Raw genomic sequence first — 9,749 nt, 5'->3', positions numbered from 1 at the left:
AAAAATAAGCTCACAACGCGTCTCGATCGATGCAACGCCTTGTGAGCTTGAAGGTCTGTTCTTTTGCAAGCGACACCGTCGTACTTCACCGTATTTGTGTAGCGTTATGTTGCGCTGTCAGGCTAATGATGAAGGACGCGCTGTACCGTTATAACAACAGATTATAAGAAGCCATACGTCTTCATTAAACAGCCATGTTTCCATAGATGGAGCACCGACATGATCATGTATGTTTCTGTTTTGTTGACAACTTGACTCAGTCTCGATCATTCTAGCATGTTTAGCCACGTTAGCTAAACGTCAGCGCATGCCTCCATAATACTATTTTGTGCTCTGACGTTAGTCGTGACGTGCGACATTACAAAAACAGTACTTAAAGATGGGAAATGTAATATGTTTTTATTAAAGCAAAAGTTACGTTATTGTAGCCCCCGGCAGACGTTTGCTGTCCAGCCTTGTTTAACCGTTAGCTATAGCGCAACTTATGCTAATGTAATCAATGTCCCAGTACCTATAGGCTTTATCATCAACCATATCAACTAGCTTTTTATTGTGAAGTGTTGTGTGTCATTCGTTCGTATCAACAATAATGGTGAGCAAACGGTGTTGATCTCTCTGAGGTATTGATGAGTCGTCTAATATTAGTAGTAGCTCGCATAATTGTGAATGTGTGACCCTTTGGGTTAGCTCATTGTTTTAGTCAATTCAGTCGAGTCAAATGCACTGTTTGTTGACACTTGACAGCAACTGAACTGAATACAGAATACATGCCTGCTGTGTTACTTTCTAGAGATGTGTGTGAGGATGATATATTTGTTTTTTTTGTGGGGTCCAGGGTGAATGCAACGTTGCCTTTGCTTTGCTAATGTGGCTACTTCCCTGTGGTGATCTAAACATTTGCATTAGCAACGGCAACATTACTGTTACTTTGCATTGTGCTATGGTGATCTAAAGCAGTGGTTCTAACTTTTCCATGTAGGACTGAAAATATGCATTTGACAGCAGAACCCATCTAAAAATGGACCCCCATAGAAGATTTGTGTTGTTAAAATGTGTTAAAAAAAATATCCAAATTGTGTCTAATTTCTTTCTATATAATTGTACATTTAGGTAGGCTACATCTATATTTTGTAGATTCTACAAGCTCACAATGTATTGCATTGATTGTGAGCTTTATTTGGTTAAAGTGGTTAAACTGACTTTTATGGTATATGATAAATATATTCTTTGTAAACAACAACGCCATCTTATTCCCCTATGAGATACAATAATCCATCACAAAGAAATAAGACAGGAGAGTGATTCAGAGTGAGAATGGTATGTTTACTATGGAGAGAGAGAATTCAAGACAGGTACAGAAATAATGGTTCAATGGTTCGTGCTCTCTCTGACAAATGACGTTTTGACATGAGTTTAAGTATGGTCACTTGGTCAGTCAATGGATGACGTTTCAACAGTTCATAGGATGTTTCTTGTCCACAAGTAGGTTCCATATACGTGGCAAAGAGTTCATAGGTTCCTGAAGGGATGTCCTTCCCTGGTGTCTGCATGACACCAGGCTGAGCCTTATAAACCAAAACAATTCTCATTGTTTTAGGTACAGGCTCCATGGCAGTAGATAAGGCCTCATTTCAGAGACTTTGTGGGTATGGCACAGTCACAAGCTGTGCCTTAGGGTCAGGTGGTCAGTTGGTCATCAATATGAATTGATAAAAAGATGATATAAACCACAACAAAATACCTAACAGTATATTAACCCATTTTGCTGGGGACCCCCTGGAACAACCCCAAGGACCTCTGGGGTTTCCACGTTTTCCCGGACCCCACTTTGAGAACCACAGATCCAAACATTACTTACTTTGCATTGACTGCTGGGCTGTGGTCATTTAAAACATCAGTTACTTTGCATTGGCCACCTCCTTGTGGTGATCTAATTGTGGACTGACTAACCACCAACAACTTCATGATTATTATTATTATTTTTTCCCCCTCAGATCCAAGCATTTGTGAAGCAGCAGGACCGCCTGGCTACTTCACATCCAAACCTTTGAGTAAACAGTGACTATGACCCATCTATAAAGATGGGAGGAAGTGGGTCTAAAGCCAAAGGTGTCTGGCCTTTCTCAGGCTCTGGAGCTTCTGGCGAATCATCCGATGATGGGAATGAGCAGTCTTTGGCTCGACTCAAAGGCTGCCGAAATACAACACCCTTCATTTTCACTAGAAGAAGGTGACTAATGGACATGATGGAATGATCAATGACCAATTTCACTTTCAGTCTAGCGTTAACTCCATTTTGATACAATTTCTGCCTATGCCTAGTCTCGCACAGCCAGGCGATCAGAGATCTCTGCCTACTGATACGACTGGTGATGCTTACATTCAATGTAGGGGATCTCAATAAAACGGTGTGGACACATTTCAGAGATTTGAAAAAATACCTGAATTGCAGAATCAATGCAAAGACTTTAGAGTGGTTCTTCATTTTGGGACAATATTATTTGTTTTAAAATCAGTGGCTGTAGGTTTGTAAGTGGGCTTCTTTCTCTCACCGCTGTTCTAGCTGTTACTTGAATGTAGATGTCACCAGACGTATATACTGTACGTAAGCGGACTCTCTTGTGAGACTAGTCACTATACTAGAGTCTAGAAGACTATGTCTAACCTGGGTTCTTTCTCTCCATAGCTCTTTGTACTATGACGAGGATGGTGATCTTGCCCATGAATTCTACGAAGAGACCATGGTGACCAAAAATGGAAAGAAAAAGTCCAAGCTTAAGAGGATTCAGAAGAATTTAATTCCTCAGGTAAGCTTATTTAGAAAAATATGAATCGGGTAGATAATTAGGGTGGCTCCAAATGTATTGCGACCGTCAGGTCGCAAGTTACTATGAAAACCTCCACCAGCTGTCTGTCCCTCCGTCAATCTGTCTGTCTGTCTGTCTGTCTGTCTGTCCGTCACGTCACACCACACCTTTGGCCCTACTCTTATCTCCGGAACCGTTGCCCCTATCGATGCCAAACTTTGCACACACACACTCCTTGGATGGCAACTCACAACCTCCAGCCCTGATTTCTCACATGGCCCTCTTCTAGCGCCACCATGAGGCCGATTCTTGGAAAACACATTTTTGGACACTGCTCCTACAGATTTGGGCCTACAATCACACAAAGCGCTACACAGTATCTCTAAAGTCATGTCATCGACATGGATCTGTCCCATTTCCCATATTCCCTCCTGATTGGCTACGATTGCCTTCTAAAGTTTGTGTATGCCACCTGCCGGTCGCTTATCTCTCGATTAGGGAGTCTTACTGGTACTCTATATATTGTGATGGTGTCTCTTACCAAAAATAACAGATCTACAAGCCAACTTGTTGTTGGCTTGTAGAACTGTACTTTTTGGCAAGCGACACCCTCGCTTGATGGAGTTTTGGTTCAGCTTAACAGTTCTGACACCTATCAGTGTGGCGGTTATTTAGGAAAAATAACAATTGATGTGACAATTGTGCTTTTCAGGGCATTGTGAGGCTCGACCACCCTTCAATCAACGTAGATTTCCCTGTTGTCCTCTGTGAGATGTGAAACATTGGTCTTGGGTCAACGGCGATGAATATACAGATACAGGTCTGTACGGCAAGTCATCTGGGCTCCACTCCGAACACCTGAGAAGAGGGAGACATGCTTCAGTGTAGTGCGTGCACCAAAGTAGCATCACACATTTATTCACTTTAACCCCTAGTGACCCTATTCTGGACATGTCATTATAGGTGAAAATACCCCAAAATGTCAAGATTTTCTAAATGTTCAAAAATAGCAGTTAACAACTTTTTTCCCGATCCTAGTAGTGCAGACACTATACTATTTAGCAAGGGTGGGGAATCACAGGAATCACATGTTTTTGTTTTTTTTATCCTTTCAGCAGTTCTCAGTCGTTGAACCCCATCTTTATATTGTGTGTAGTGCACACTATTGGAGCCAAGACTAAAATGCTTAAACCAGTCAGATGTTCTTGCGAGAGTTCTACTGGATCTGACTTTGAAGGACTTGTGTAGGCTCGTATTGACCATCAAAATATGTGTGGGAACGGAAATACTTGTTAAAATCCTTTTATTTTGCTCAAGACTGGAGTTTATGCCAATGACACAGATAGACACTTTGGATTAAAGAGTTTAAAAAAAAATCTGCTAAAGAAATGTGATTTTGCTAAAATGTGAACATATTTCAATATAAATACGATGACTAAAGTCTGCAATTAGAATTTAACCGAGATTCAGAAAGATATTTCTTTTCATTTCTTTTCCCGCAGGAAGTCTATAGAGCATACTTCAAGCTAATTCTCTTTTCATCATTGTGCGAGTTTTTCGCATAAAAAGAAAAAATCCTTGATGTGAAAAGGCTTTAACAGTTCTGCCTTCTGTGAAATGTTGAGAAGAGTGTTTGCATTGTGTCTGTGTATACATGCGTGCATGTAAGTTTGAAAGGTGTGAAAGAAAGATGGAGAATGTAGTGGTAGAGTAATGGAAGGGTTGTGAAATTCCTTGTATATACAGTCCTTCTTGTAATATATTATCGTGTCTAAGTCTGTCTCTGTCCTTGGAGCTCAGACCTGCACTAGTGAACATATGTTGTACATAATTTCAGATCTCTGAGTTGGAAATACTTGAATAAATGCTTTACTGTGCTAAATTTGTTGAGTAAAAAGGTGTCCGCTTCACCATCCCAGCACACACATTGTTTTTATTTATAAGCTTCTTGTTCCGTTGTTTCGATTCTAAAGAAATTGTTGAAGAACGATGCTTAGAGACTTCTCTTTAGTTTACATGATAGCAACATTAAACAAAATTTACATCATGTGAAGATTGTAAAGATCTTTGACAAACTATTGTTTTAAAAATCGTTTATCATTATGTACTCAAATATTGATATGAAATGACTTATAAAAGCCAGTGGTTTATTAATTCCCCATATTTTTCTTGGATATTTTTATAGATAACAGGCTTTATTTCGAGTGAATCCGAAATACATCTGCCACTGTTCAGAATTTTTTTGTTTGAACACCTGTCCTCTAGGTGGCAGCAGTGGTCTGTTCAATACATACATAAATGTACAGGAGCAAAGGAATATAGTTTTAGTGGATGGTAGAGTCCACAGTCCACATCACAACTAGGCCTTGGCTATATTACAAAGACAATGGTGAACAATATAGTTATAGTGCTTGGTATGAATAGCCCTTAAAGGTTGGACATCTTATATACATGTTTTTGAGCCTGTTGTGTTGTGTCAATCAGGCCTAGAATTTTGTCTTTTTAGGGGCAAGGCCACTTGGCCTTTGGTGTTGTCCATTTTTTGATGGCACAAAGGCCAAATGCTAGGGCAGGAAGGCCATCAAATGAAAAGATTTAGTTCATTGAAATAATGAATTGAATTTAAGGGTTAAACTTACTGCATTGGTTTAAAGATGGGGTCTTAAAAAAATGTATATATCAGTTTAGTTTAGTTCAATATCACAAACTTTTTTTCTTTTGCTTTTTTTTTTTTTACTAATTTGAAAAACATTTTTGAATATTTCAAATAGCTGATCTCACAACATGCCAATGTACAGGGGTCATCACCATGTCAGCTTGTGATGGACATTTTGATAAATATTTTATTTTTGTCACGGACATACAAAATAACTGTCCAATAATTTTACAAAAGAACATATATATTTGGCAAAATGGTTGAAATTTCAGTTCCTTAGTTTATTTTTCTCAGTACTCTGACTGCTGGAAATGTCTCGTCAAATGATGTGTGGTTTGTCCGCAAGTTCTCTTTCTTCACCATCTTGCTGATGAGACGAATACTTGACAGAGCTTCATCCAGTTCCATGCATGGTACACAAATACATAAGGCTGGGATTTCACTTCCTTCTAGTACAGGGGTTTTCAAACTCTTTTGTCTCGGGGAAATAACCCCTGGAAATAACCTTTTCAACCACAGCACCCCTGAATTACGTATTTCTTTATAATCTTATATCATATTACGCTATGTAAATATGCACATCTTTCTCCCTAAGATACATTTACAGTATGTCACGGTGAAATATCAGTTTCCATCAGAATTGTCTGAAAATAACCTTATACTTGACATTTAATCACTTGAACCCCAGCATCCCTATTCTGGGGGGAAGGTTCACCAAAAATAGCTGATGTACAAGCTCACAACACGTCGCAACGTGATGCGTTGTGAGCTTGTAGATCATCTATTTTTGGTGAAAGAGTTGGCCGTAGATGGAAAAAGAATTCATCAAGTACAGTGCAAATCAGGTCTGTTTTACTAAGCGTATGAAGTGATATTGATGTAGGCAGTAGGCACCCCTGGACTGGCATCACCAACTTTGTGAAACCCTGTTCTAGTAGTCAAATGATTTGTGGCTTGTCAGAAAGAGTCTTTCCAAGTTCCCTTTCTTCACTATCACGGCATAGTTTTTGCAATTCATTGTCCCATCAACATTCTTTTGCTTGTGGATCTGCTATGTTTGGCTAAAGTTCTCAGAATGTGGACGCTAGGGTTCAAGTGGTTAATATAAAAAATGAGGAAAAAAAAGCTTCTATCAGACAAAGAGTTGGAGGACCCCTGTAGTAACTCTGAGGACCCCCTAGGGGTCCCGGACCCCCTGTTGAAGACCCCTGGTTTAGACCACATTGGTGTGTTTCAACGTGTTGCTGACATCAGTCAGCATAAGGAATGGGTTGGGTTTTCGTTTTGCAGACGTTGTCTGGTCTCTGTATGGTGTGGAATGTGGTTGGCTAGGTTTGGGGTCCAGAGGTCAGTCACTTTGATGTATTTACTCCCCATTGCTCTTTGATGTTAAGTGCAGGACCATGTCTGTTTTCAAAAAGATGGGGAGCCATTACAGTTACACAATGTATGAACTTCATACCTTTAGCCGTGTGTAATATTTACTCAAATAACTACACAATGTGTGCATGAAGTCAAGGTGGTTCCAGGAGGAGGCAGGAGTGCACTTCAGAATCATTTTTCTGTCTTGCTATAAGGCCTAAACATGTTCAGGAGATTAACAGATCCTGTGCAACTATTCCAACTTTAGTTTTTTGATGGTTAGATTTACAAAACTCATTGGATTGAATGAGAGTCTACTACATGTCCCTAGAACTTTGCTATCCACTCAGAATGCAGTGGATATTGCTGACCACGCTTATGAAGGGGGCTCTGTAGTCGGAGCCATCCAACTCTATGGTTCCGACTTATGTTAGATTCTCACACAACATATAGTCTGACCCAGACCAGAACCACTTGGATCCTAATCGATAACATGGCCATAATGGTGAGGGCTCAATATTGATGGAAAGGAAAAAGACGAATACATATAGAAAAAGCCAGCTCAAAACTGGGATCAGATTGGATTTCTAAATCTGCTTGATTCTGTTCACAGCAAGTGATATTTTCATCAGATTCAGTGTGCATCAATCTCTAAATACATCATCTTAATCATAGAACCTGATACATACCTGAGACTAGAGAGAGATACATTATCTGTGTTTATCAATGTACAGTAGAAGCCCATTAAAATGTCCCTTGAGCATTTGATGAATTATCATCATGTGAACTATAGTAAACATAAGGATCTTTCTTGGGAGGATGCTTGTTTGGGTTGTAAAACATTCTGGGGTAAATTATGTATATATAATATACGGCAATGTACGTTCAACAACCAAACAGACAAAAGGGACATACAGTTTATTAAACTGAGAAACCGTAAAGGGGAAGACCACCCATTTTCAATATTGAACTACGTCATTAATATACCTTAGAGGAGTTGTGTGGAAATAGAAAAAAAGTTCCCCCTCTTCTGTGTTGTCTAGAACTGGAAGATTGATTTTGGGGTTTGTATTGCAAAGTACAATGTGTGATGTCATCAAGTTGTACTTTACAATACAAACCCCAAAATCAATCCTCCTGTTCTAGGCAACACAGAAGAGGGGGAACTTTTTTTCTATTTCCACACAACTCCTCTATAGGTATATTAATGACATAGTTCTATTGAAAATGGGTGGTCTTCCCCTTTAAATTAATAATATAACACAAGGCTGTTGTTCTACAGCCTAAGAGAGAACCAACTTGATAGTAAATGACTGTAATTATACTTATATCTAAGCAAACATCAGATTCTAATCACACAGTGCATTTTAACACATCACAACAAACAACATTTTATTATCTTTGCATTCTGCACAAATATCAGATTAGATAATACGACAGTCATTAAAGGCCACACATTCCTGGCAGATTACGGTAACTGATCAACATTGTATGCCTGGCAGACAGTAGCATTGTTGAGTCTACCCCTGTTTTCAGTGGCCTCAGGGGACAGGAACTAAATCTTCTCTCAGCCTCTGAGGAAACGGAAACCACCAACATCAAACTGACCAGCTTTCACCTGAGGTAACAATCTTCACACGTCCAGTGTGCATGATACAACCAATCATAAGTGAGAACATAATCACGTGATCACATTACGAGAAGTCACTACTGACTCAGTACTGAGATCACTCTACGTACTGTACTGTGTACAGTAGCAGTGTGTTAACGTCATTGCTATCAGAACAGCAGAGTGTTGTGCTCTCTTCCTTGTACAATGGTTAGCCTGTAGCCTAATGATTCAAGATCCAAATATTTAATCAGAGATTAGTGTCCACCCTGAGACAGGGAGGTTGGGGTTCAAACCCCGGCAAAGTCATACCAAAGACTATAAAAATTTAACTCAATGTCTCCCTACCGGGCACTCAGCATGAAGGGTTTGATTGAGGTTAAGTTCTTGTGACGTGTGACATACCAGCATCATGTCCAGGGGGTGTACTTGTTCATCAAGCTGCCTCACACTATGGAAACAGGAGATAGGCTTCTGACCTATGGGCCACATGGTTCCCATGGCTTATAGTAATAAGTAAAACAGCATAAGTAATAAAGTGTAAAAACTAAAAACCTAAATAGCCATAAACAACACCTGTAGCCTACACAGACATTGGTGTAAGTCTTCCTCAGCGCAATCGTGATGATTATGTTGAGGAAGGCTGTCCATATATGCTGCCTACTGTATATGAACTCTTCTGAGCCATGCACCTGGTACTTGTTGAGACTTGGGTTGTGCTTACATTCTCTTTAACTTTTAAGATGTATAGGGTCCAATAACTCTATTTTCTATAGGATATACAGTACACAATTAAGTACTGCAATGTCCATATGGGTAGGGAATATATAAGAAAACTCCCAGGGTGGAGATATACAGGTAGCCAAAATGTGCCATAATCTTCCCATTGTTTTTGCTTCCTGGTGGCGTCCACCGCCCGACCGCTGCTGATGTAATGTTCTGGAATCGGAGGTCAAAGGGAAGCAAGATCTACAGGAAACTGTCCATTTCTTTGTTTGCACGCCGCCATCTCATTCACACAAGCATATGCACACATTATATTTTCCTGCAACGCACAGAGGCAGCAAACCGATGACACAGGCAGGTGAGTCAGCAGAGTTTGCTGAACAAACAGCGGAACAGCCACTGACACAGGAAGACAGTTCCACTTCCAGACCTCGACTTGACCACCCAGCGTACTCTTGACATCCTGTTCATTTCACTGTAAAAGGAAAAGTTCATCTAAGGAAAAGTTCATCTAAGCTCTTGAATAACCTGCTAAACCATATGAACCCTGTGTAGAGTCTCTATTCTGGGGCAAACATTCAGAGAACAT

General features: G+C 39.9%; 1 protein-coding gene across 1 annotated transcript; it reads left to right on the top strand.

Moving 5' to 3' along the window:
• Positions 1–89: 89 nt before the first annotated feature.
• On the top strand, positions 90–4,689 carry tusc2a (tumor suppressor 2, mitochondrial calcium regulator a). The gene is made up of 4 exons (XM_080727709.1): positions 90–227; positions 1,995–2,230; positions 2,687–2,807; positions 3,520–4,689. The coding sequence occupies exons 2-4, from the start codon at positions 2,082–2,084 to the stop codon at positions 3,583–3,585; spliced, it is 336 nt and encodes a 111-aa protein (XP_080583835.1). The 5' UTR covers positions 90–227; positions 1,995–2,081; the 3' UTR covers positions 3,586–4,689.
• Positions 4,690–9,749: the final 5,060 nt, after the last annotated feature.

The sequence above is a fragment of the Nannobrachium achirus genome, assembly GCF_963921795.1.
Source record: "Nannobrachium achirus genome assembly, chromosome: 6".
Classification (NCBI taxonomy): Eukaryota; Metazoa; Chordata; class Actinopteri; order Myctophiformes; family Myctophidae; genus Nannobrachium; species Nannobrachium achirus.
Note: the sequence above shows the minus strand (reverse complement) of the source record. Positions and strands in the feature narration are given on the sequence as shown.

What these genes read in the sequence shown, in the direction of transcription:
- tusc2a (XM_080727709.1), top strand. Translation starts at nt 2,082, where the DNA reads ATGGGAGGAAGTGGGTCTAAAGCCAAAGGTGTCTGGCCTTTCTCAGGC. An exon ending in TTCATTTTCACTAGAAGAAG is followed by an intron (nt 2,231 to 2,686) that starts GTGACTAATGGA and finishes TTCTCTCCATAG; the next exon opens with CTCTTTGTACTATGACGAGG. An exon ending in AGAAGAATTTAATTCCTCAG is followed by an intron (nt 2,808 to 3,519) that starts GTAAGCTTATTT and finishes TGTGCTTTTCAG; the next exon opens with GGCATTGTGAGGCTCGACCA.